The sequence below is a fragment of the Oncorhynchus keta genome, chromosome 22 (genome assembly GCF_023373465.1).
Source record: "Oncorhynchus keta strain PuntledgeMale-10-30-2019 chromosome 22, Oket_V2, whole genome shotgun sequence".
In the NCBI taxonomy this organism is placed as follows: Eukaryota; Metazoa; Chordata; class Actinopteri; order Salmoniformes; family Salmonidae; genus Oncorhynchus; species Oncorhynchus keta.
The window spans coordinates 46,866,180-46,893,867 of NC_068442.1; the positions used below are offsets into that span (position 1 = coordinate 46,866,180).

A 27,688-nucleotide genomic window follows, 5' to 3' on the forward strand; every position below is an offset into this window, starting at 1 on the left:
GTGTGCCCAGTGGGATGGCATTGGAGCTGAGAGCTGGTTATTCCTGTGCCCTGAGCACATGATGTTGCCAGTGGGGTGATATTGTGTGGTGGTATTCAGCATTGTTTAGTAGAGACCAAGGAAATGTAATTAGAACCTGACAGCAGCATCTGGTTTAGATTTAGACTGTGTGACGTATCGCTGTGCTCATCAGTCACACATAAAAATGGACAAATGAAGTCCCTTCCTACACCAGAGTTTGTATTGAAGATGCACTTCCTTATCAGATTCCATGCCAAAGACCACCAGGTCATGGTGTGTACGTGACTATGTGACTCAGTTTTTATGTGAACGTGTGGGTGAATCACTGTGGTTAAGTGTATGCTTATGTGTGTGTGTACTAACTTTCTCCTGTTGCTATGCAGCGGCTTCACCTGACATTAATCAACCACAGTATTCATCACCAAAAGGACAACTGTCATTGGCTCTGTTGAGGTATCTGGCCTCCGCTGGCACAGTGCCCTTCGTTGATTGGCCGACTGCCCTATTTCCCTGTCTGCTTTTTGAATCCTATGACCCTCTGTTCTGTCCTCATGTTCAACTATGGTTAACTTTTATACCAGTGACGCATGGATGGGCCAAAGAAAAGGTGTTACTATGTCGTTTTACATATACACTTCCTATGAAAGATGAGAGATGGTCCCTGATGATATGGACATGAATTCATCAATATGTTAATCATACGCATGTACACCGGTATACTCTTCTTTTTTAAACAGTGTTACAAATTCAAGTGATCAAGTGATTCAAAGTCAACCCAAAGCTAGGAAAAGTGTTGTTTAATGTGTTAAGGAGTGTGAAATGACGGTGAGGAAGAATGCATGTCATGTTGCATGTTAGTTCACTATGTATCTGTATAATGTGTCTTCTATTTTCTGGAGGAAAACCGATGAAACGATGTAATGTCTGGCTGTGTGGGGTTTGATGTATGCTATGATGACACAGGTGTCTGAGCATGTACAATGCAGATGTAACATGTATACAGTCGGTGGAAGTTGGTATGTATGTTCTCCCAGGGGAAATAAAAGCTGAAAGGTTCAACTAAAAGTCAGCTTTGTTTATAGTTTGTTTGTATTACCCTTTGATTCAAACACTGCACTGATCTATTCTTTTTTGACTTGGAAGTTTGACTAAATTTGACTTTTAAGTTGGTGTTTTTGGGCAAAAGTACTTCCTAAGAATAATTATCTTTAAAAAAACATAGTATAAACTGTTATTGATACTGTAGTTGCTCTAGGAACCACACAAGAACATTTGAAAATGAGAATGAGTTATACCATTTTTATTACTAATTGTAACACACATGAAATATGCCTTATATTTTCAGGTCTCAATAGAGTGATATATCAATACACATCAGACATAAAGTCTACCACACAACATTATGCTGATGTTCTGGTCAAGTCAAGATTACATGTCATTTGTTTTTATACATTTATGATTCAAAACGTATTTATTTCTGAACTTTTCACACATATTTGACAATTCAAATAACTCTTATTTACATTCTGCTTCTAAAACAACGCTGAATCGTAATATAAAAGTCCGTATTTGATGAATAAATTCCTGCATTATGAATACTTGAAATGAAAAGCCTTTGAGAACAAAACATGTGAGCACATGGTAACGAATAAAGAGTATGAAGACTTTCCTTTTTCAGGCAAACAATACTCTGCAGTTAAACAGGAAGTCTCAAACATCTTTTTCCAACTTTTCTTCACCATTCATCTTGAAATCATGTTGTTTTTCCCATTTCAAATCAAATCATAAATCACGCTTTTTTTTGGTCACATACACATGGTTAGCAGATGTTATTGCGAATGTAGCGAAATGCTTGTATTCTAAAGTCTGCACAACTCATTTCCTGGTTGTGAGTCAGAGTAGCCTTTGTATTCGAAATATGTTTACTCAAGTTCCTTCACCGTAGGAAACTTATGGGTTGTGTTTCCTATAAGAGGACAGTTTAATGCTTGGTATGGTCATAGAACAACTTTAGGGAATTCTAGCATATCAGTATCAATTTTGGAGATATTTCTAAGGGTCATTTCTGAAAAAAAGGTACACTTGACCTCTGTTCTTTCTCAGATGTCAAGAAGATCACTCTACTGACTTCTAAGTTACCTGAGTCTGTACAGGGCACTCATCCATTTAGATGAAATGAATGACAACACTGGTGGGGATACTGTGTAATGAGGGTGCTGTTCTCAAAATGAGGCATTATACTGAACTCTTTCATCACTCTGGGTATTTGAAATGACCATGCAAATACATATTGTATAAGGACACACCTTGATGTCTTGGCCAAATACCCAATTTAACACTCCAGCCTCCTTTGTTAAGAAGGCTAAATCAATCAGCTCACTATTGCATAACTAATGTATGGGGAGTTCTTTGATTCAAAATGGCCACCATGGTGGTTTCTCAAACATGCTGGTGGAAGACGATACGCCGCACTAATGGTGCCGCCCAAGGGTCAACCCTTTGATCTCTGGTCTTATCCTGGTCTCTCTGTATCTGGAACAAACAAGCTCTTAACTCACTTCCTGGTTTCAGAGATGGATGGCCGATAACTTCTTACATTGTCTGTATAAATATACAGTATGTTCACATGCATGTGCCCATGGACAACAGTGATTGGGTTTTGTACACATTAATGACATAACAGGGATATTTCCCTCTAGTATGGTGAGCCCTGAGCAGTATCCAAAAACACAATCAACACAATGCCCACTGCAAAGATTACGTAACCCACTTATGAAATGTCATTCTAAACTTAACGTATTCGGGAGGAACTTGTTTCATACCAAAGTAATAGAAATACATAGAAAATAGTTTGGGGAAGAATGGCTGAGTAAGGCCTGCGTTAACCATCTAATACGGCCATTGAGATGACAATTGTAAAATAGAAATGTTTGAAAGATATGAAAACAGTAATAACTGACTGACGCCTCTACATTCTGTCATCCTTCACATCTCCAATGGCACCCCACACATCAAACAAGAAGACATCGGGGAAGGCAAAGTCCCCCAGCACTGAATCCATAGCCTCAGCAAAATCATCTGGGTTCATCTTGTCTTTTCCGGCCTCCACGATGGTGGTCGCTGCAAGAGAGTGTTCCCACATAAACGGAAAATAGTCATGAATCTCTTTTTGGTTACACACAGTTATTAGATATAGGCCTAGTCTTGTGTTGCTTCACTTTCAAGTCTTATTCACTCATCTATTTAAATGAGTCGATTTCTGAACAAACATGAGAAAGCCTGAAATCAAGGTTCGATATATAGGCCTAACTATGTTGATTGATCTTCCACGGTGCTTTTCCTTGGATTTGTTGATGTTTCACGGCACGTCATGGTATTATGTCAGTTGCCAATAGTGTTCTGTCTACGTCGCTCGCTAGCCACTATCTTCCGTACAACTGTACTGGAAGTCAAATGGAAAAAAATATGTTTATATTTAATGACAAATTATTCAACTGAGTGTTTCATAAAAGCCTGGCAAATGTTTACTGGTTTTGTTATTAGAGGCGAGCTCTTCTCTTTCCAGACTTAAGAGTCCTCCAATTCCCTCTGATATATCTTACTGCCAAGAAGAAGAAAGGCTCCAAGGGAAAAGTTTCAAAACACCAAAAAGCACTGCAACATCTATATAGATTAGGATCTAAAGGTAATAGGTATTTTTTACTTGGCGCTCATGGAAAACAGCTAACTCATGTCTCTGGTATGCAACCTTTAAGATGTTGGGTTACTCTGTATAGTGTCTGACTCTCCAACAGATGTCTTTGGTATGAAGGATTTTTTATCAGCAACCTTTTTATCAGCAATCTGCAACCTAAGATTGACATAACCTGCTCTTCAATGTCCACAGGACCAAGCGGGGGATCTGGCTTTCTACTCGACCAACCCTCCACCTCGGGAACGCACTCCCGGACCACCTGAAGGCACCACAGACTCTAGACTCCTTTAAAAATGTGTTCTTCATGTCAGTGTCCCTGTCTAGTTTGTCAAGTCAACTGTGTTCTTTGTACCAGTGTCCCTGCCTGTCTAGTTGTAGAGTCAACTGTGTTCTTTGTGCCAGTGTCCCTGTCTGGTTGTAGAGTCAGCTGTGTTCTTTGTGCCAGTGTCCCTGTCTAGTTGTAGTCAGCTGTGTTCTTCATGTCAGTGTCCCTGTCTAGTTGTAGAGTCAGCTGTGTTCTTTGTGCCAGTGTCCCTGTCTGGTTGTAGAGTCAGCTGTGTTCTTTGTGCCAGTGTCCCTGTCTAGTTGTAGAGTCAGCTGTGTTCTTTGTGCCAGTGTCCCTGTCTGGTTGTAGAGTCAGCTGTGTTCTTTGTGCCAGTGTCCTGTCTAGTTGTAGAGTCAGCTGTGTTCTTCATGTCAGTGTCCCTGTCTGGTTGTAGAGTCAGCTGTGTTCTTTGTGCCAGTGTCCTTGTGTTGTAGAGTCAGCTGTGTTCTTCATGTCAGTGTCCCTGTCTGGTTGTAGAGTCAGCTGTGTTCTTTGTGCCAGTGTCCTGTTGTGCTTCATGTGTCCTGTCAGTGTGTTCTTTGTGCCAGTGTCCCTGTTTGTAAGTCAGCTGTGTTCTTCATGTCAGTGTCCCTGTCTGGTTGTAGAGTCAGCTGTGTTCTTTGTTCCAGTGTCCCTGTCTGGTTGTAGAGTCAGTGTGCCAGTGTCTTCTAATTTGTCAGTGTGTTCCTGTCTGTCTAGTTGTAGAGTCAGCTGTGTTCTTTGTTTGTCAGTGTCCCTGTCTGGTTGTAGAGTCAGCTGTGTTCTTTGTGCCAGTGTCCCTGTCTAGTTGTAGTCAGCTGTTCCTTGTGCCAGTGTCCCTGTCTAGTTGTAGAGTCATGTGTTCTTTAATTTGTCGAGTCAGTGTCCCTGTCTAATTTGTCGAGTCAGCTGTTCCTTGTGCCAGTGTCCCTGTCTAGTTGTAGAGTCAGCTGTGTTCTTTGTGCCAGTGTCCCTGTCTAATTTGTCGAGTCAGCTGTTCCTTGTGCCAGTGTCCCTGTCTAGTTGTAGAGTCAGCTGTGTTCTTTGTGCCAGTGTCCCTGTCTAATTTGTTGAGTCAGCTGTTCCTTGTGCCAGTGTCCCTGTCTAGTTGTAGAGTCAGCTGTTCCTTGTGCCAGTGTCCCTGTCTAGTTGTAGAGTCAGCTGTGTTCTTTGTGCCAGTGTCCCTGTCTAATTTGTCGAGTCAGCTGTTCCTTGTGCCAGTGTCCCTGTCTAGTTGTAGAGTCAGCTGTGTTCTTTGTGCCAGTGTCCCTGTCTAGTTGTGTCCTCTGTCTACTCTTGTTTTTGTTTATTTTAAAGCACTTTGAGATAGTTTTCCATTGAAAAGTGCGTTATGAATTCAATGTATTATTATTATTGCTGCTGTTACAGTATTTATGACAATATCTTGTGGGAGTAGTAAATAGTGAGTGGAGATTGTCCCTTTAGTTGCTTAGCGGCTCAAATTTTTCTCCAGCATCTGTGCTGGATGTGACTAAAACCGTCTCCTTTCAACTGTGGTGAGTTTTTCCCATTGCAATTGTAGACTTTATCGTACAGATGTAGGATCTTAATTTTATTTCTATTGTCACATCAAAAACATGATTTGAACATTTAAAGTAGGCTACATGAAAAGTGCAATATTGTTAATTTAATCGTGTGCTAGTGTGAGTTTTCAGTGAATTTATGTAAATCACAAAGCCCATCTGCATGTCCAGCCATCTTACCTAACTGGAGGTCTCAGATGAGCAGCCATCTTACCTAACTGGAGGTCTCAGATGAGCAGCCATCTTACCTAACTGGAGGTCTCAGATGAGCAGCCATCTTACCTAAGTCGAGGTCTCAGATGAGCAGCCATCTTACCTAACTGGAGGTCTCAGATGAGCAGCCATCTTACCTAACTGGAGGTCTCAGATGAGCAGCCATCTTACCTAAGTCGAGGTCTCAGATGAGCAGCCATCTTACCTAAGTCGAGGTCTCGAATACCCATGTAGCTCTCCAGTAGATCATCCACTTTCTTGGTGGCTCTCTCCTCAAACTCATTCGGCTGGTGGGGAGAAGGCAAGTGTGTTTAGGTAACTGCATTTTAAGGGTACTGCAGTACATAATGCTACAGTTACAAGATTATTACTGGCATACCGACACTAGACAGTCACTACAATCGCATGCCAAGCCTCTGCCTGTAAAAAAGTCAAAGGTATGTCGCCCACCAGTAAATACGTGTTTGGTATGTATGTACTGTCATAAGTGTACTACAGAACAGTGGCGGTTGGTGCCGTTTAAGATGAGGGAGGATGATTTTTTTAATTTTTATAATTTGAACATTTACTTTTTTCTATTACAGCATATTGGATGACTCTCATTCATATTCCATTCACCCAGTTCAATGTAACATCGATAGATTTTAGGCTACAACATGATACTCAAATGTTCCCTGTAACCCATAATTATGCTACAACCTAGCCTATGAATGAAAGTTTACAACGTAGGTGCACACAGGTCGAGAGAATTTTGAGTGATCAAGGTGACAGACAGTGACACATACAATACAGCGTTGCACATGCTTGCTTGCATCTAGCTAATCAAGGTTGCAATCATTAGTCCAACAGATGCAAACAAGTTTCTGTCGGACAAATTAAGGTATGTTTAACCCCGGTTTGTTAATTTTGCTTCCGTTTAAGATTTTTTTTTTAACAGAATCGTCACAATGAATATCCCCCTGATCACACGCAAAAACAGTTCACTTTCATACCAGACACATACAAACAGCTCGTTGTATATACAGTGCTGTGAAAAAGTATTTCCTGATTTATTGATTTATTTTTCACATTTGTCACACTTAAATGTTTCAGGTCATCAAACACATTTTAATATTACACAAAAATAACCCAAGTAAACACAAAATGCAGTTAAGTGATGATTTGATTTATTAAGGGAAAAAAGCTATCCGAACCTTCATGGCCCTATATGAAAAAGTAATTGCCCCCTAAACCTAATAACTGGTTGTGCCACCCTCAGCAGCAACAACTGCAATTAAGCGTTTGCGATAACTGCCAATGAGTCTTTCACATCGTTGTGGATGAATTTTGTCCCACACTTCTTTGCAGAATTGTTTTAATTCAGCCACATTTTCGAGCATGAACCACCTTTTTAAGGTCATGCCACAGCATCTCAATCGAATTCCGGACTTTGGCCAGGCCAGTCCAAAACCCTAATTTAGTTTTTTTTAAGCCATTCCGAGGTGGACTTGCTGGTGTGTTTTGGACCATTGTCCTGCTGCAGAACCCAAGTACGCTTCAGCTTGAGGTCACAAACTTCAGGATTATTTGGTAGAGAGCAGAATTCCTGGTTCCATCAATCACAGCAAGACGTCCAGGTCCTGAAGCAGCAAAGCAGCCCCAGAACATCACACTACCAGCACCATATTTGACTGTTGGTATGATGTTCTTTTTCTGAAATGCTGTGTTACTTTTATGCCAGATGTAGCGGGACGCACACCTTCCAAAAATATCAACTTTTGTCTCGTCAGTCCACAGAATATTTTCCGAAAAGTCTTGGGGGATCATCAAGATGTTTTTTTTTGTTGCCAAAACTGAGATGAGCCTTTATGTTCTATTTGGTCAGCAGGGGTTTTCGCCTTGGAACTCTGCCATGGATTCCATTTTTGCCCAGTCTCTTTCTTATGGTTGAGTCATGAACACTGGCCATAACTGAGGCAAGTAAAGGCCTGCAGTTCCTTTGATGTTGTTGTGGGTTCTTTTGTGACCTCTTGGATGAGTTGTCACTGCGCTCTTGGGGTATGTTTGGTAGGGAGGTCTCTCCTGGGAAGGTTCACCACTGTTCCAAATTTTCTCCATTTGTGGATAATGGCTCTCACGTGGTTCGCTGGAGTCCCAAAGCTTTAGAAACGGCTTTGTAACCCTTTCCAGACTGATAGATGTCAATTACTTTGTTTCTCATCTGTTCCTGAATTTCTTTGGATCGCGGCATGATGTCTTGCTTTTTGAGATCTTTTGGCCTTCTTCACTTTGTCAGATGGGTTCTATTTAAGTGATTTCTTGATTCAACGGGTCTGGCAGTAATCAGGCCTGGGTGTGGCTAGTGAAATTGAACTCAGCTTTCCAAATGTGATTAACCACAGTAAATTCATGATTTAACAGGGGGGCAATTTCTTGGTCACATAGGGCCATGAAGGTTCGGATAGCTTTTTTCCCTTAATAAATAAAATGATCACTTAAAAACTGAATTTTGTGTTTACTTCGGTTATCTTTTTGTAATATTACAATTTGTTTGATGATCTGAAACATTTTAGTGTGACAGATGTGCAAAAAAATAAGAAATCAGGAAGGGGGCAAATACATTTTCACAGCACTGGATATAATTCCTTCTCGCATCTATATACGTTCTCTCCAACTCCCTTCGCTTGTGGATTTCAGTGCACAACACATTAGCTGTCATAGTCATAGTTAACATAGCTACTAGAACTAACGTGTTAGTAAACCCATTACAATTGTGCAGTACAGTAGACAGTCAGCAGCAAGCAGTTTAGCAGTTACACTGGTGGGCCCCGGTGGCAACAAATTAAATCTCTCTCTTGCTTCACCTTAAATTTGGAATAAATTAATTTGTTCAACACTGTTAAACTATTGTCTTTCTCTTTGAGTCAACTACTCACCACATTGTATGCACTGCGGTGTTTGCTTGCTGTAGCTTGTGCTTTCAGTACTAGATTTTTATTTATTTTATTTATTTGACCTTTATTTAACTTGGCAGGTCAGTTAAGAACAAATTCTTATTTACAATGACGGCCTAGGAACAGTGGGTTAACTGTCAGCTCGGGGGTTTGAACTTGCAACCTTCCGGTTCCTAGTCCAACACTCTAACCACTAGGCTACCCTGCCGCCCCAATTAATCATGTTATGCACTGCAGTGTTTGCTTGCTGTAGCTTGTGCTTTCAGTACTAGATTAATCATGTTATGCACTGCAGTGTTTGCTTGCTGTAGCTTGTGCTTTCAGTACTAGATTAATCATGTTATGCACTGCAGTGCTAGCTAGCTGTAGCTTGTGCTTTCAGTACTAGATTAATCATGTTATGCACTGCAGTGCTAGCTAGCTGTAGCTTGTGCTTTCAGTACTAGATTAATCATGTTATGCACTGCAGTGCTAGCTAGCTGTAGCTTGTGCTTTCAGTACTAGATTCATTCTCTGATCCTTTGACCGGCTGGACAACATGTCACTTCATGCTGCAAGAGCTTTGATAGGTTGGAGGACGTCCTCTGGAAGTTGTCATAACTACTGTGTAAGTCTATGGAAGGGGATGAGAACCGGCTGTGATTAGGAGTCCCATAGGACAGTGTACAATTGGCCCAGCGTCGCCTGGGTTTGGCCGGTGTAGGCTGTCATTGTAAATAAGAATTTGTTCTTAACTGACATGCCTAGTTAAATAACCCTTTTTTTTAAAAGACGTGCCCAAACTGTTGTCATCCGAATTCCTGTGAAGCACTGGTGGTCATCGACATAGTGAGATCACCACCAGGGTGTGGGAGTTGACAGTGTGTGTGTGTGTGTGTGTGTGTGTGTGTGTGTGTGTGTGTGTGTGTGTGTGTGTGTGTGTGTGTGTGTGTGTGTGTGTGTGTGTGAATGTCTGCATGCGTACGTGTGTAAGCTGCTCTGGGGTGGCCCGTCGGACACAGAGAAGGTCATTGGCCAGAGGAACGTGTGAATTGAAACTCACCACTTCCTGGACTGTAGCTGACCCCTTGGAGCGCAGACGCAGGGTCTCCTTCCCATTCACCATCTTACCCTCGCTCGACTTGGGTGCCCTGGTCCTCATGCCGATCATATCTGGCACAAACACACACACACACACACACACACACACACACACACACACACACACACACACACACACACACACACACACACACACACACACACACACACACACACACACACACACACACACACACACACACACACACACAGTTTTAGTCGAAGTAAACTCAGTTTTTCACAATTCCTGACATTTAATCCTAGTAAAAAATTCCCTGTCTTAGGTCAGTTAGGATCACCACTTTATTTTAGGAATGTGAATGATTTATTTCAGCTTTGATTTCTTTCATCACATTCCCAGTGGGTCAGAAGTTTACATGCACTCAATTAGTATTTGGTTGCATTGACTTGAAATTGTTTAACTTGGGTCAAACATTTATGATAGCCTTCCGCAAGCTTCCCACAATAAGTTGGGTGATTTTGGCCCTTTGCTCCTGACAGAGCTGGTGTAACTGAGTCAGGTTCGTAGGCCTCCTTGCTCGCACATGCTCTTTAAGTTCTGCCCTCAAATTTTCTACAGGATTGAGGTCATGGCTTTGTGATGGCCACTCCAATACCTTGACTTGGTTTTCCTTAAGCCATTTTGCCACAACTGTGGAAGAATGCTTGGGGTCATTGTCCATTTGGAAGACCCATTTACAACCAAGCTTTAACTTCCTGACTGATGTCTTGATGTTGCTTCAATATTTCCACCTAATTTTCCTTCCTCATGATGCCATCTATTTTGTGAAGTGCACCAGTCCCTCCTGCAGCATAGCAGTCCCACAACATGATACTGCCACCCCATGCTTCACTGTTGGGATGGTGTTCTTCGGCTTGCAAGCGTTTTTCGTCCAAACATAACAATGCTCATTATGGCCAAACAGTTCTATTTTTGTTTCATCAGACCAGAGGACATTTCTCCAAAAAGTACAATCTTTGTCCCCATGCTTTCATTGGGGCAGTTTTGGAGCAGTGGCTTCCTCCTTGTTGAGCGGCCTTTCAGGTTATGTCGATATAGTACTCGTTTTACTGTGGATATAGATACTTTTGTACCTGTTTCCTCCAGCATCTTCACAAGGTCCTTTGCTGTTGTTCTGGGATCGTTTCGCACTTTTCGCACCAAAGTGCGTTCATCTCTAGGAGACAGAACACGTCTCCTTCCTGAGCGGTATGACGGCTGCATGGTCCCATGGTGTTTATACTTGCGTACTATTGTTTGTACAGATGAATGTGGTACCTTCAGGCGTTTGGAAATTGCTCCCAAAGATGAACCAGACTTGTGGAGGTCTACAATTTTTTTCTGAGGTCTAGGCTGATTTCTTTAGATTTTTCCGTGATGTCAAGCAAAGAGGCAATGAGCTTGAAGGCAAGCCTTGAAATACACCTCCAATTGACTCAGATGAAGTCAATTAGCCTATCAGAAGCTTCTAATTACATACTTTTCTGGAATTTTCCAAGCTGTTTAAAGGCACAGTCAACTTAGTGTATGTGAACTTCTGACCCTCTGGAATTGTGATGCAGTGAATTATAAGTGAAATAATCTGTCTGTAAACAATTGTTGGAAAAATTACTTGTGTCATTCACAAAGTGGATGTCCAAACCGACATACCAAAACTATAGTTTGTTAACAAGACATTTGTGGAGTGGTTGAAAAACTAGTTTTAATCACTCCAACCTAAGTGAATGTAAACTTCCGACTTCAACTGTTCTCATGAGCACAAAAATATCCCACAAATCTCTCCCAGCTGAGATCCAGTTGACATGACAACGCCAACGCCCTGGTCAGCGTAACCTGTGAGGATGTCCATGTGTTGATGGCGTTGAATGATTGCTCTGATTCTATGAGAAATGCTGTGGGTTAATATGAAATGAATCAGAGTTTCCTGCTTTGCTCCTTCCTGTCTGTTATGACTCTGGTCATCAAAACAAGGCGCACACATCCTGTCTGTTATGATTCCGGTCAGCAAAATAAGGCTGTGACTAAATGTGACTATGATCAGCACAACAAGGTAGACAATTGTTTTTGTCCAGATCTGTATACAACATGGTGGAGTGAGAGAGACTACGGCAAAGGTGGACACGGACTCATGTCAGCTGACCACAAATTGTTAGCTTTAAAGTCTATTCCACACTTAATTATCCAGGTAGCATACTGTTCACAAGTTAGCTAACGGGCGAAATCAGTCTAAGAGAGTTTATCCATATATTTGACAAGAATATCCATATCTTTGACAAGAATTTCTATATATTTTCCAGTCACAGTTTACCCCTGACCTACCGACCTCACCGCACATCACGGTTTTCCATATCAATCAACAAATGACCAGATGAAGAGAACGTGTCCTCTGAGGTGTTCTGAGTGCACTCAGCAGTGTAATAAAGCATGAAACATAATCCATCATAGTCAACCATCCATTTAGCCGATGTTATAATGGTAAGCAATGGCTCTTCAATTATTAACAGCTCTCATTTACTGCCACAGACAATGGAAAAATATAACTGGCAGCCTCCTATGATGTGCATGGATCCATGTTTGCTTCGTTTTGATGGGTTCTAAACTTGAAATATCCTTACTCATGGTACTGGGGGAGAGAGGGGAATGCAAAGAGTTTACAATCTGTCAGAACATGATATTGTTAGATACTAGGTTATAACGACACAGGGCGAGACCCAGATGCAGACACAGGAGGCAGATGGTTAGAGTCTCTGATATTTATTCAAATACAAGGGAAAGGCAATAGGCAGGTCGAGGACAGGCAGAAGTTCATTAATCAGGTCAGAGTCCGAAAGGTACAGGGTGGCAGGCAGGCTCGAGGTCAGGGCAGGCTGAATGGTCAGGCAGGCGGGTTTAGTGTCAGGGCAAGTGACACTGGACTAGCGCACCTGAGTCTTCAGGGTGTCACTATCAAGATATATTTAGGTTTGAGCTAGAAATGAAATGTTTTGGTTTATCTTTGTTAAACCCTTTAGGACCATAGTTTGAGGATTCCTTTTTGACTTAGCCATGCCTTCTTACCTGGCCAACATTTCTTCATCTCCCACCCCTTCTAATGTGACTATCCCCGATGCTCCTCCCTCTTTTCCCCCTGCCCCGCTACAAAGGTTCTCCCTGCAGGCGGTCACTGAGTCCGAGGTGCTAAAGGAGCTCATTAAACTTGACCACCAAAAAACATCTGGGTCAGATGGTGTCGAACCTTTCTTCTTTCAGGTTGCTGCCCCTATCAACGCCAAGCCTATCTCCAAACTTTTTAACCGGATATTGGTGTAACAGTATAACTTTAGACCGTCCCCTCGCCCATACCCGGGCGCGAACCAGGGACCCTCTGCATACATCAACAACAGTTACCCATGAAGCATCGTTACCCATCGCTCCACAAAAGCAGCGGCCCTTGCAGAGCAAGGGGAACTACTACTTCAAGGTCTCAGAGCAAGTGACGTCACCGATTGAACCACTATTTAGCTCGCACCACCGCTAACTAAGCTAGCGTTTCACATCCGTTACATTGGCTTGGCGATGATAGGGGCTTTTTAATCCTCTCTGAGGAGGTTCCCATTGCTTGGAAGGCAGCCACGGTCTGTCCTTTATTTAAAGGGAGAGATCAAGCTGATCCTAACTGTTATAGGGCAACTTCTATTTTGCCCTGTTTATCAAAAGTGTTGGAAAAACATGTCAACTGACTGGCTTTCTTGATGACTATGCATTCCAGAGAGAATACTAATCTGGTTTCAGCTCAGTTTATGTATGTATCACTGCAACCTTAAAGGTCCTAAATGATGTCATCATTGCCCTTGATTCTAAGCAATGTTGTGCTGCTATTTTTATTGACTTGGACAAAGCTTTTGATACGGTAGACCATTCCATTCTTGTGGGCCGGCTAAGGAGTATTGGTGTCTCTGAGGGACCTTTGGCCTGGTTTGCTAACTACCTCTCTCAAAGATGGCAGAGTTTAAAGTCAAAACATCTGCTCAGCCATCTGCTCCTAGGCCCCACACTCTTCTCAATTTACATCAACAACATAGCTCAGGCAGTAAGAAGCTCTCTCATCCATTTATATGTAGATGACACAGTCTTATACTCAGGGGGCCCTTCCCTGGATTTTGAGTAAAACGCTCTACAACTAAGCTTTCTTAGTGTCCAACAAGCTTTCTTTGCCCTTAACCTTGTTCTGAACACCTCACGAAACATAGGTCATGTGGTTTGGTAAGAAGAATGCCCCTCTCCCCACCGGTGTGATTACTAACTCTGAGGGTTTAGAGCTTCAGGTAGTCACCTCATACAAGTACTTGGGAGTATGGCTAGACGGTACACTGTCCTTCTCTCAGCACATATCAAAGCTGCAGCCTAAAGTTACATCTAGACTTGGGTTCCTCTATTGTAATGGCTCCTCTTTCACCCCAGCTGCCAAACTAACCCTGATTCAGATGACCATCCTACCCATGCTAGATTACGGAGACATCATTTATAGACCGGCAGGTGAGGGTGCTCTCGAGTGGCTAGATGTTCTTTACCATTCGGCCATCAGATTTGTCACCAATGCTCCTTATAGAACACATCACTGCACTCTATACTCCTCTGTAAACTGGTCATCTCTATATACCTGTCGCAAGACCCACTGGTTGATGCTTCTATATAAAACCCTCTTAGGCCTCACTCTCTCCTATCTGAGATATCTACTGCAGCCCTCATCCAACACCTGTTCTGCCAGTCACATTCTGTTAAAGGTCCCCAAAGCACACACATTCCTGGGTCGCTCCTCTTTTCAGTTCACTGCAGCTAGCAACTGGAACGATCTGCAAAAGACACTCAAACTGTACAGTTTTATCTCAATCTCTTCATTCAAAGACTTAATCATGGACACTCTTACTGACAGTTGTGGCTGCTTTGGGTGATGTATTGTTGTCTCTACATTCTTGCCCTTTGTGCTGTTGTCTGTGCCCAATAATGTTTGTACCATGTTTTGTGCTGCTACCATGTTGTGCTGCTGCCATGTTATTGTCATGTGTTGCTGCCTTGCTATGTTGTCATAGGTCTCTCTTTATGTAGTGTTGTCATGTGTTTCATCCTAAATTTATATTGTATTTTGGTGGCGTTTTGGTAGGACGTCATTGTAAATAAGAATTTGTTCTTAACTGACTTGCCTAGTTAAATAAAGGTTAAATATAATGTACAATTTTTAAAAAATAAGGCTGTAATGTCATTTTTATTTTTTTTAAAGTCAAGGGGTCTGAATACTTCCCGAATGCACAGTAGACTCTCTAACACTCTAAATGTATCCCAACATTTTAATATCCGGACTAAATACAGTATTACTACGTATACAAACATAAATACAGTTGCCCATTGCAACAAGTTCAAGTTTACCTCACAGTAATTATGTTTCATAACTATTTTTATCTTTGATATGTGATGTGTTTACTCCGACAGAGTAATTGAGTGTTACTGATTGTTCACAGGAAGTCATAACATGGCTTCGGGGTTTTGTTCCCTCTCTGGATAGATGTTGATAAGGAATGGTCATTTACTGCAATCAAGAGTTGGCTCCAGACCACCCCAAGGCATTTCCCCTGTGAATTAGTATGAAACCATTTGCCCATTGACTCATTTACCAGTAAATCTTGTTCAAAAGTGAAGTATGTGTTTTCAAGCTCCCAGGGGTACATTTTAGTTCAGTGTTCATAAACTCCTGACAGCAGGTCTATGTCAGAGGGATTGTCAGAGGGATTGTCAATATGTTTTCTGACCAGGGGAGGGTGCTGGCAGGGCTCTCCAACCCTGTTCCTGGAATACTACCCTTCTGTGGGTTTTCGCTCTAACCCCAGTTATAACTAACCTTATTCAGTTTATCAACCAGCTAATTATTAGAATCAGGTGTGCTAGATTAGGGTTGGAGAGAAACCCTACAGGATGGTAGCTCTCCAGGAACAGGGTTGGAGAGAAACCCTACAGGATGGTAGCTGTCCAGGAACAGGGTTGGAGTGAAACGCTACAGGATGGTAGCTCTCCAGGAACAGGGTTGGAGAGAATCCCTACAGGATGGTAGCTGTCCAGGAACAGGGTTGGAGAGAAACCCTACAGGATGGTAGCTGTCCAGGAACAGGGTTGGAGCGAAACGCTACAGGATGGCAGCTGTCCAGGAACAGGGTTGGAGTGAAACGCTACAGGATGGTAGCTGTCCAGGAACAGGGTTGGAGCGAAGGATGGCGCTAGGAACAGGATGGCAGGATGGCAGCTGTCCAGGAACAGGGTTGGAGTGAAACGCTACGGATGGTAGCTAGGAACAGGATGGGATGGCAGCTGTCCAGGAACAGGGTTGGAGGATGGTAGCTGTCCAGGAACAGGGTTGGAGCTACAGGATGGCAGCTGTCCAGGAACAGGGTTGGAGTGAAACCTAAAGGATGGCACAGGGGGTTGGAGAGAAACCCTACAGGATGGCAGCTGTCCAGGAACAGGGTTGGAGAGAATCCCTACAGGATGGTAGCTGTCCAGGAACAGGGTTGGAGCGAAACGCTACAGGATGGCAGCTGTCCAGGAACAGGGTTGGAGTGAAACGAGGATGGCAGCTGTCCAGGAACAGGGTTGGACAGGATGGCAGCTGTCCAGGAACAGGGTTGGAGGGTTGGATCCTACAGGATGGCAGCTGTCCAGGAACAGGGTTGGAGTGAAACGGTAGCTGTCCAGGAACAGGGTTGAGAGAATCCCTACAGGATGGTAGCTGTCCAGGAACAGGGTTGGAGCGAAACGCTACAGGATGGCAGCTGTCCAGGAACAGGGTTGGAGAGAATCCCTACAGGATGGTAGCTGTCCAGGAACAGGGTTGGAGAGAATCCCTACAGGATGGTAGCTGTCCAGGAACAGGGTTGGAGTGAAACGCTACAGGATGGTAGCTGTCCAGGAACAGGGTTGGAGAGAATCCCTACAGGATGGCAGCTGTCCAGGAACAGGGTTGGAGAGAATCCCTACAGGATGGCAGCTGTCCAGGAACAGGGTTGGAGAGAATCCCTACAGGATGGCAGCTGTCCAGGAACAGGGTTGGAGAGAATCCCTACAGGATGGTAACTGTCCAGGAACAGGGTTTGAGAGAATCCCTACGGGATGGCAGCTGTCCAGGAACAGGGTTGGAGAGAAACCCTACAGGATGGCAGCTGTCCAGGAACAGGGTTGGAGAGCCCTGAATTAGAGGTTACAGCTCCAGAGTCAGACAACGTTTTATCTTCATGCTGTGGAGTCAAGATGTCTTTGCAGTACTTATCACTCGATATTCAGAAAATGCATAAACTGTACTGCAGCTGTTCATTAAAAACGAAATGAAACCGGAACTACTAGTAATAATATGCAATTTAGCATATTATCAACCAGCTTATTAGAGTTCAACAGACACATCTCAACATCAACTGTTCAGAGAATGTGTGATTCAGGCCTTCATGGTCGAATTCCTGCAAAGAAACCACTACTAAAGGACACCAAAAAGAAGAAGAGACTTGCTTGGACCATGAAACACGAGCAATGGACATTAGACTGGTGGAAATCTGTTCTTTGGTCTGATTTTTGGTTCCAACCGCTGTGTCTTTGAGGAGCAGAGTAGGTGAACGGATGATCTCTGCATGTGTGGTCCCCACCGTGAAGCATGGAGGAGGAGGTGTGGGGGTGCTTTGCTGGTGACACTGTCAGTGATTTATTTAGAATTCAAGGCACACTTAACCTGCATGGCAACCACAGCATTCTGCAACGATAAGCCATCCCATCCGGTTTGAGCTTAGTGGAACTATCATTTGTTTTTCAACAGCACAATGACCCTATACACCTCCAGGCTGTGTAAGGGCTATTTGACCAAGAAGGATAGAGATGGAGTGCTACATCAGATGACCTGGCCTCCACAATCACCCAACCTCAACCCAATTGAGATGGTTTGGGATGAGTTGGACTACAGAGTGAAGGAAAAGCAGCCAACAAGTGCTCAGAATGTGTAGGAACTCCTTTAAGACGGTTTGAAAAGCATTCCAGGTAACGCTGGTTGAGAGAATGCCAAGAGTGTGCAAAGCTGTCAACAAGGTGGCTACTTTAAAGAATCTCAAATATAAAATATATTATGATGTGTTTAACAATTTTTTGGTTACAACATGATCCCATGTGTTATTTCATAGTTTTGATGTTAGATGCACTATTGTAAAGTGGCTGTTCCACTGGATGTCATAAGGTGTATGCACCAATTTGTAAGTCGCTCTGGATAAGAGCGTCTGCTAAATGACTTAAATGTAAATGTAATGTAAATGATGTCGTCTCTATTATTCTACAATGTAGAAAATAGTAAAAAATAAACCATTAAATGAGTAGGTGTGTCAACTTTTGACTAGTATATATTTACCCCCAAAAATATATGGGGTATTGGAAATGATGCAGACAAGCACATTAATGGTAGCTACAATCTATCCGTAATATTAAAACTGACCTACCCCTCCCCCCCAAAAAAAATCCTTCAAATAGTCAATGAATGAGTATTGCCTCGGATGAAATTGTTATCTCAACAACATCCTATGAATGAATTAATTTGGTTACTCACCAAAGGCTTTCTTGGGTCCCACCAAGCGTAGTGTGAAGGGTGTTCCCCTTGGTTGCTCCTTTAGCATCTTAGCTACTTCATAGTGCCGACACCCAACAATGCTCTGGTCATTGATGGCCTCAATGTGATCGCCCACGCATACAGTCTTGAGCTGGTCAATGGTGCTCTCTTCCTTTATCCTCTGTAGAAGAAACAGACCGGGTTTGGGTAGGATGTAGTCCATCTACCTAATCCTATTAATTGTTGACATCTTGCTAAGTATCTAGGCCACACTACTACATTTTCGTCATTATAACCTGAGTGGTTCGAACCCTGAATGCTGATTGGCTGAAAGCCGTGTTAAATCAGACCGTATACCACGGGTATGACAAAATATTTATTTTTACTCTTCTAATTACTAATAAGGCACCTCGGGGGGTTTGTGGTATATGGCCAATATACCACGGCTAAGGACTGTATACAGGCACTCTGCGTTGCGTCGTGCATAAGACCAACCCATAGCTGTGGTATATTGGCCATATACCACACCTGCTCGGGCTTTATTGCTTGGGCATAAGTCGGGAAAATGCTACAGCAAAGCTACAGTCAGGTGGGAAGCAAAAATATTTGACTGTTATTTTGTGGTTAAAATGCATTGTTTTTTTCTCCAAAAAACACACTGTGTAGGACAGATAGGCCTTTATCATGTAGGCTACAGTTCACCTCAAAATCAGCCTTGAGTCTGCTTTGTGACAAATGTTACCATAGTAACATAGTAATAGGGGAAGGTAACAGAGTGTCATGGAAGCACAGCCACATCCAATTGTATTTCCTTCTCCTAAAATATGGCACACTCCTTAAATGTTTTAATCTGGTTTCACAGTATGTTTCAGGGCGCGTTTCTCTGCCCAGGCATTGCTGACTCGTGTCAGAACTACCTGGATAGGTAAATATCAGCTAACCACATCATGTTATAGCAATCTGGTGCCAGACTGCACAGACGATGACATGGTACGCAACCATTGGTTGATACATGCAAAGTCTGAGCAGGGGAACATGACCTCTCTCTTCACTTAAAACCTGGCCTTTTACTCTGACCTTTAACCTCTGGCTTTTACGTCTATGGAACGTTCTGACTCGGATAAGGTTTACTTACTTACTTTACGTCTGGCTATTACCTTAATGAAAGCGTACCCTGCTCCGTTGTCAGTGATGGTCAGCCCGAGGGCGTCCTCCGTCTTGGTGACCTCCACCTCTTTGGTCTCGCCCCTGACGTGGGCGAAGATGAAGTCCTCCAGGCCGATCTGACCACCTAACAGCTTCTGCATATCCACCTTGTGGGAGTTCAGAGTGCAGAAAAGGATCTAGCCCACAGAGAAGAGAGAGGAGCAATGGTCAGCAGGAAATACATGAGGGTAGTTTGGAACATGAATGATTGTCATCCCATCAAATCAAATCAAATGTATTTATATAGCCCTTCTTACATGAGCTAATATCTCAAAGAGCTGTACAGAAACCCAGCCTAAAACCCCAAACAGCAAGCAATGCAGGTGTAGAAGCACGGTGGCTCGGAAAAACTCCCTAGAAAGGCCAAAATCCCATTCAAAAGAAGAACCATTAAAATGTTAATCTTTCATCCACCTTAACTTGTTAAGTCACAGCAGTATTCAACAACCTGAACAGGTGTGAAATAATGGATGTGGTTTTTAGCTTAATTCAGTAAATATGCCTACATTCCTCTAAATGGAAAGTACTGTAGCTCCGCAAAATGTAATATCATCTAAAGATCTGTATGGAATTTAAGAATGCTCGTCATGATCAAAAGGAGATGACAGGGTCGTGTTCAGTAGGGAGAAAATGTTTTAAACAGAGTGAAATGTTATTAACTGAACTTGCCCAATCAGAACACAGATTTTCGTTTTCTGGTCAATCAATCAATCACATGTATTTATAAACCCCTTTTTACATCAGAGGTTGTCACTAAGTTGTTTTTGACAGTGACCTGGCCTCGACCCCCAAATAGCAAGCAAAAGCAGAAGCAGAAGAACTTTGGCACAAAAACTTTCCAGAAGGAAGAAACCTGCTCTGAGGGGTGGCCCATTCATCCCCTTCTGGTAATATTGAAACTTTTCCGTAACATTGTGCCCTACACTACATTCAACCTTTAACATGACTCACAAACCTCTCCCGACTCCCATGTCATACTACTCAATCCCAACAGCAGAGGGCAGTGTTCCAACATAGATTCACCAAAGAGACTGCCCTTCACGTGGCCATTTTGTGATCTTATCTGTACAGGACAATCCTGGTCCTGGAGAGCCACAGTGTATGCAGGCTTTTCTCCAGCCCAGCACTAACACATTGGATTCACCTAGTGGTCAACTAATCATAGTTTTCAATCTTGTTAGTTTAATGGTTGTTTTGGGGACAGAAATATAAGCATGCACTCACTTCCTGGATCCTTCTGGATTTGCCACTCCTGCTTTTTTTTAACTCCCTCTCAATTCTGCATTTGTTACCTGTAGGTAATGTGTTACCTATACCAGTGGAGGCTGCTGAGGGGAGGACGGGTCATAATAATGGCTGGAATGGAGCTAATGGAATGGCATCAAACCATGTGATTGATGTATTTGATACCGTTCCACTTATTCCGCTCCAGCCATTACCACGAGCTTGTCCTCCCCAATTATGACCCCGCCAACCTCCTGTGGTATAAACTCTTGTCTCAGCCTTGCTCGGTATCGTTGACACTAGTTCAAGGACAGGCATAAATAATCCTGTGTGGAAAGCTTTATTGCAGGTTGTGATGTGAAATGCTGCCAGCTTACATTTACATTACATTTAAGTAATTTAGCAGACGCTCTTATCCAGAGCGACTTACAAATTGGTGCATTCACCAAGCTTGCTCACTTTACTTTTTTTATGCCTATGAGCACATAGATTTCCTGTCCAGACGCCTAGAATATGATTGGAATATGATCAGAAATATAATAAGAATATGATTAGAATATAATCAGAATATGAATAGAATATGATTAGAAATATCATCAGTAAATGATCCGAAAATGATCAGAATATAATCAGAATATGATCGTAATATGATCAAATCAAATTTTTATTTGTCACATACACATGGTTAGCAGATGTTAATGCGAGTGTAGCGAAATGCTTGTGCTTCTAGTTCCGACAATGCAGTGATAACCAACAAGTAATGATTATGATTGATTAGAATAGAATCAGAATATGATTACAATATCATCAGTAAATGATCCGAAAATGATCAGAATATAATCACAATATGATTAGAATAGAATCAGAATATGATCGTAATATGATTAGAATAGAATCAGAATATGATTAGAATATCATCAGTATATGATTGTGCTCTTCTACTGTTCACTTCTTTTATTTGTCCTTTTTGCTGGAATGTGTTTGACATTCAAGAGCACTGAGCAAAATACAAGGGCACAAATGAAGACATGTATGAACATTTTAGTGTACTCCCACTAATAAACCTTCGGTACCACAGTAAAAAAAGGAACCTTCTGTTTTACAGTATCAAATGTGTTCTTGAAACTACATTATATAATTATCTTGACCTACCTTCGATCATCCATATCTTTCTGTCATCTGTCATGGCATTGAGACAGCAACAGGTTGCAGTGTGGATGGCCGTGACCCACTAAAAGGTTGTTCATTAGACCAGATCAGTAGATTTCGCTCGAGGACATTTTGTATGTCCTTCCAGCTGTTTTTACGACATTACTAGAAGGTCATCCTCACATTGGAGATGTTCCACGTTAAAAGCATTCATTAGTTACCATAAAGATGTTAAAAGCATTCATTAGTTACCATAAAGACAACTCAGTAACTCCTTTTTTTAATTTTTTTTTTACAAACTTTGCACCTGTCACTCAGAATTCGGCTCTGGAATGTTCTGGAAATGTTTAATCAATTATTTTAAAACTGACAATTTGTATTTCATCTGTGACAGTTAATCAAAAGTCAAAATGATCAAAGTCCTTCAAACTATGAACATAATCCTGAGCAAATGATTGTGTAGTACATCATGGAAACAGGTCTAATTTGAGACAAAAATAGTCAATCAACCTTAACCCAACAAGGAGACTATTTATACATTACATAATAATTCAAACTATCAGCATGACCTAAAAGCAGAACATCCAAATGATCAGATCGTGTACTGTAATGGCCTAACCAGTCAGCAGAAATGAACAAAGAACAGCCTAGCCTACCGTACCTCCGAGGGAGAGATATGAAACACCTCAGCGATCTTGGCATACAACTCCTTGACATTGGTGAAGCCATGGATGCGGCCTGTAGGGCTGCCATGTGCCAACTGGGTGTGGAAGACGAGCCTGGGCCTCGGGTACTCAGGCGGCCCAGACGGAGGTGGGTCTGAGGGGGGCAGCGGCGGAGCGGAGGGCTCCACACCCCCATGTGTCTGACTCTTCACCTCTTCCTCTGAAGCCGGCCCTCCAGCCTTGTTGCTGTCCTGCGCTAGCGGGCTCATCTCTTCTCCTTTCTGCATCGGCCCCAGCTCTGGGTTGGTGGTCCTCCGTGAGTCCTGGTGTATGCTGCCCTAGCTTGCCAGAGAGAGAGTTGGGACCCTAGGTGCTGCTGAATTAGTGATGAGAGTAGTCAGGTAACGGTAGCCAAAGGAGGCCTGCTCGGCCAGGTGGAAACCCAACACCCAGATGCTGAGCATCGTATGTGTGACACCGGAGACCGAGAGCAGATAGGGAGAACAACAAACATATCACACCAGTTAAGCTGCCTTTATAAAGACCTCATATAACACCATTAGTGTCTGTCTGGGCACCAGGTAAAGGGACTCACACATGACCCCAAAAGGATGGTACGTTTGTGGTAGGGGCTAAAAGCTCTGACCATATCCATGATATCATGTGTCACCTGGAGTTGGTAGACAGACAATGTCCCGATGTTAGTCGTAAGGAGACACTCTGTACTGAGAGTAAAGTCCCTCCAGTCCTCATTAATGAAGAATTAGTAAAGTCAGGGTTGATCCTCCTCAACTTGTCAGCCTTTTTAACCCTACAGCCAGCCCACGGATACACAAGAAGAGTACTTAGCCTGATAAATGGTTGTTTAATTCGACCCTATGCTGAAATGTGTGCCAACAACTATTTAGAGGTTAACAAATATATTGTGATGTAACGATAGATCATAGTAAGACCTAGCATTGATATGTATGTCTGCAGTTTTATTATCTTATTCACAAAACCGTAGACCAATCCTGCAAAATTATGTAGACTACCTAAAGCACAGGACATTCCCTAGGTTTAGGAAACTAGAAGTAAAACATCACCGGATAGTTGTGAAGTAGGAGAGAGAGGCAAATATTAAGAGGTGTACAGGAAGTGGCCAAGCGGAGCTCAAACCCCCCCCCTCGCCAGGGGTCATGTGATTGGCGAACGTTACCACTACAGCACACTTGAAATACACTGAGTTTACAAAACATTAAGAACACATGCTCTTTCCATGACTTAAGACTGTCTAGGTGAATCCAGGTGAAAGCTATGATCCCTTATTGATGTCACTTGTTAAATCCACTTAAAATCACCATGCTTCTACACCAGCATTGCTTGCTGTTTGGGGTTTTAGGCTGGGTTTCTGTACAGCACTTTGAGATATCAGCTGATGTACGAGGGGCTATATAAATAAATTTGGTCAAGAACTGCAACGCTGCTGTTTTTTGCACACAACAGTTTCCTGTGTGTATCAAGAATGGTCCACCACCCAAAGGACATCCAGCCAACTTGATACAACTGTGAGAAGCAATCGAGTCAACATGGGCCAGCATCCCTGTGGAATGCTTTCAACCTCTTGTAGAGTCAACATGGGCCAGCATTCCTGTGGAACGCTTTCAACATCTTGTAGAGTCAACATGGGCCAGCATTCGTGTGGAACGCTTTCAACATCTTGTAGAGTCAACATGGGCCAGCATTCCTGTGGAACGCTTTCAACATCTTGTAGAGTCAACATGGGCCAGCATTCGTGTGGAATGCTTTCAACATCTTGTAGAGTCAACATGGGCCAGCATTTATATAAGTAGGTTTAGGAGCAGGAATATGCGCCTGACATGTCTGGGCTTTTCCCAAGACACAAAGGTATTTTATCTCCCTCTTGCATATGGAAATACCAGCAAATTACTCTCACTCTTGTTGATGATACTGTACTTGTACCATACCTGCATGCTCTTGAATTGTGTGACCCACGCTGATGACGAAAACATTGATATGGAAAGCAATTGTGTGTCAAGAAGAATGCACTATTTAACCATGATATACAGTATATACTATACTTCTGTGTTTTGCTTGTCTTGTAACAATGTCCTATTTATGTCATCCAGTTGTTCTTTTACATTACAATGTTACCTTTATACTGGGATGTACGTAACTTGAAGCGTATTCCTGCTTAGATCAACTTGGTGAGCGACTACTTGCAGTCTCTTTTTCCTCAGGCTGCGTGTGTACATTGTTGCAGTCATGCTGAACCTGCGATTCTGCAGCTGCTGTGGCTTCGCTGGGTCTTTAAAAGTCAAGGTGTCTCTTATCACAAGGTTAATGCTATTACTCACAAGAGAATGATAATGAGGAATGTTCTGACAAAACATACCCTTTTTACAACATCTGAAATAATGTTCTCTAACCAAAGGACATCTTTCACTTTTCCTTGAAGGAGAAAAAAACAGACAGACCAAATTTTTGGAACATCTGTGAAATTTATACACATATGTTCTTACGTATGCCACAAATTACATATTTACTCATCGTGTTCTTCCTTCCAATAAACTCTTGGTCTTCTCTTAAGTCCCCATGATATTTCCTCCTTCTTTTGAGGTAGTGAATAATATTTGAACAGGCAAATGTTTGCCATAGGGCTATATCTATAAAACCATATATCATTTTTACGAGTCATATGGTCAATATTGATAGATGAACAGAATAAATAAAGTCAGGGTTGAAAGGATTTATTGATATTAATCATTTATAGGCACTGACATTTTTTGTAGATAGTTCCCAATGTTTAGTGCCTTTAAATCTTTACAATAAATGGAAATATTTTATTCAAGCTATTAATCTATTATAATTCTATCTGGTTGTGAACTTCAGTTCATCTGTGTTCCTGTGTGGACAATCCAATGCCTGGGATGAACGATGGTCTGTCGACTATTACTAGAATATGACTGGTGCTGTAGGGAAAGATATTTACATTAAATAAATAAATATCAAATGCTCTTTCAGTGTAAGCCACAAAACACCGAAAAAGAATATACATCTAATTTTATAAAAAGTACAATCCATCCTCATGCTTCATTAAAACCGACTCCACTGAACAATTAGAAAAAATGACCACCAGACCCATATTATTATGAAAGCTGATCTGCATTTCCTTTTCAAAATATCATCAATGTATCGCCATCAACCTCTCCCAGCTCTATAAAGGTTTCAGTTGATACAGTTCGGAAGAGTTTGTGCATATATTCTGACGATTTTTGTGACGTTTTCGACTTCGGTTTGTTTTTTTCCGGCTGTTCGAACACACAACATTTTTTCTAGAAGTAAGCAGAAATTCTAAACCATCAACCTCTCTCAGCTCTTGTTTAAATTTAACTAGGCAAGTCAGTTAAAGACAAATTATTATTTACAATGATGGCCTACTGGGGAACAGTGCCATGTTCCGGGGCAGAACAACAGATTTGTACCTTGTCAGCTCGGGGATTCAATCCAGCAACCTTTGCTGGCTCAACGCTCTAACCACTAGGCTACGCTGCCACCCCTACACTCTAACCACTAGGCTACCCTGCCGCCTCTACACTCTAACCACTAGGCACCCTGCCGCTCTTTAATAAACCTTGTTTCCTAAGCCTCTACTTTAAGCACCCTCTTTATCTTCCTGGTCAGGCAGATTTTGGGATGTATCCCTTATAAAAACAGATTTCAGTGTTTGAAACAGCAGTATTTTGGATGCAGTAAATGCAGGATAACTGCAGTTACACTGCAACATTTCTGCAATAAATAAAAAAAAGTATTAGTTTGGACGCAGTATTTGCTGCATACTGATTAACTGCACAAAAAAATGGCTTTGTGTTTGCTGTGGCATTACAGTGCCTCCTCGGTTTCCTTATCTGAAGAGGCGGTTCCAACATATACTGTAGCCATATGAGCTGGTCTGTCATGAGCCTTTAAAAACTTCCCCTAAAAACTAACACTGCCGATGAGTCATATTTTTTTGGGGGGGTGAAACGTCTTGAGGATTTCCAACATATTAATGACTTAACGTTCTTTCAAAATTAGGGTGAAATGGCAAGTAAATGTGCATTTTCAGGGACCACTATAACCAAATGCCATAGATAAGAAAAAGCGGTGTTACCATTTGGTGCTGCAGTTTCTGTCTCACAGGAAATGAGGGGGAAGGGCGACAGACAGACAGGTCACTGGCCACAGTCCTGTGGTGTAAAACAAAAGGCACCAACATACGTCTTGAATGCCACTGCAGTCTTGTGTGAAACACTCATCTTTGGTTCATTTGTAACACATTTTTGTTGATTTAAATGCATTCGCTATTCAGACTTGATGCAGCTGACTGCTTTTAGCCAACCTCTTTTTTTGGGGCATAACGTAATTCCTTTTGGAGCCACTGTTTAAGAGGATGTCATGTTGAAACAACAATACTATAAAGCAGATGATTTTAAAAAGCTAGAATTTAATGTCCACCAACATCCACTAGTTAAATAAATCAAATAATAAAAACGTACACCAATGTACAAACACAGGCCACTCTACATAGGATGTGTATAATATACCATAGGGCAGGCATTTCCACATAAAAACTACCTGCTGCGGTGGTGATTGAACCAGGTTCATAACTCCATATAATATACGTCATACAACAGGCTAATTAATACCTGTAACACACTTCTTCTCTTCGCTAGAGATTATACAACTCACTGAAATGACCATAGAATAGATCATTGAAGTAGACTGGCCTACTAGGCCTAAAGAAAGAAAGATCCAAACGCTTTCAAATTGTTGATACAATATCTTCACCACACTTTCTCGTTTTGATAGCACAATGACGCGGGTTTTGTGTCCAATAAAAAGCAATGGGCGGAGACGAAGAGACAAGTACTGCGAACTGATTGGAAGATTCGTTTGCCATGACATTTTTTTTAATATAACTTGCCTCCTCTCCCATTGGTCGATTGGCTTGGTCCACTTTAAGCTAATTTAATGTGTCGTCATAGCTGGAGCGGGAGAAAAGCAAATCCAGGA

At 42.2% G+C, this 27,688-nt stretch overlaps 1 protein-coding gene across 5 annotated transcripts; it reads right to left on the reverse strand.

The window, feature by feature from the left end:
- Positions 1-1,306: 1,306 nt before the first annotated feature.
- gipc3 (GIPC PDZ domain containing family, member 3) lies at positions 1,307-27,663 on the reverse strand. 5 transcript variants are annotated; one of them, XM_052475339.1, is made up of 7 exons: positions 27,600-27,663; positions 26,787-26,862; positions 19,547-19,732; positions 18,390-18,570; positions 9,752-9,861; positions 5,982-6,063; positions 1,307-3,141 (listed from the first exon to the last, which is right to left on the reverse strand). In XM_052475339.1, the coding sequence occupies exons 2-7, from the start codon at positions 26,787-26,789 to the stop codon at positions 2,990-2,992; spliced, it is 714 nt and encodes a 237-aa protein (XP_052331299.1). In that variant the 5' UTR covers positions 26,790-26,862; positions 27,600-27,663; the 3' UTR covers positions 1,307-2,989. The 5 variants fall into 5 exon arrangements, with proteins under 5 accessions (XP_052331299.1, XP_052331297.1, XP_052331298.1 ...); XM_052475337.1 differs by having other exon boundaries at positions 27,251-27,662; XM_052475338.1 differs by having other exon boundaries at positions 27,365-27,654.
- Between the last annotated feature and the right edge of the window lie 25 nt (positions 27,664-27,688).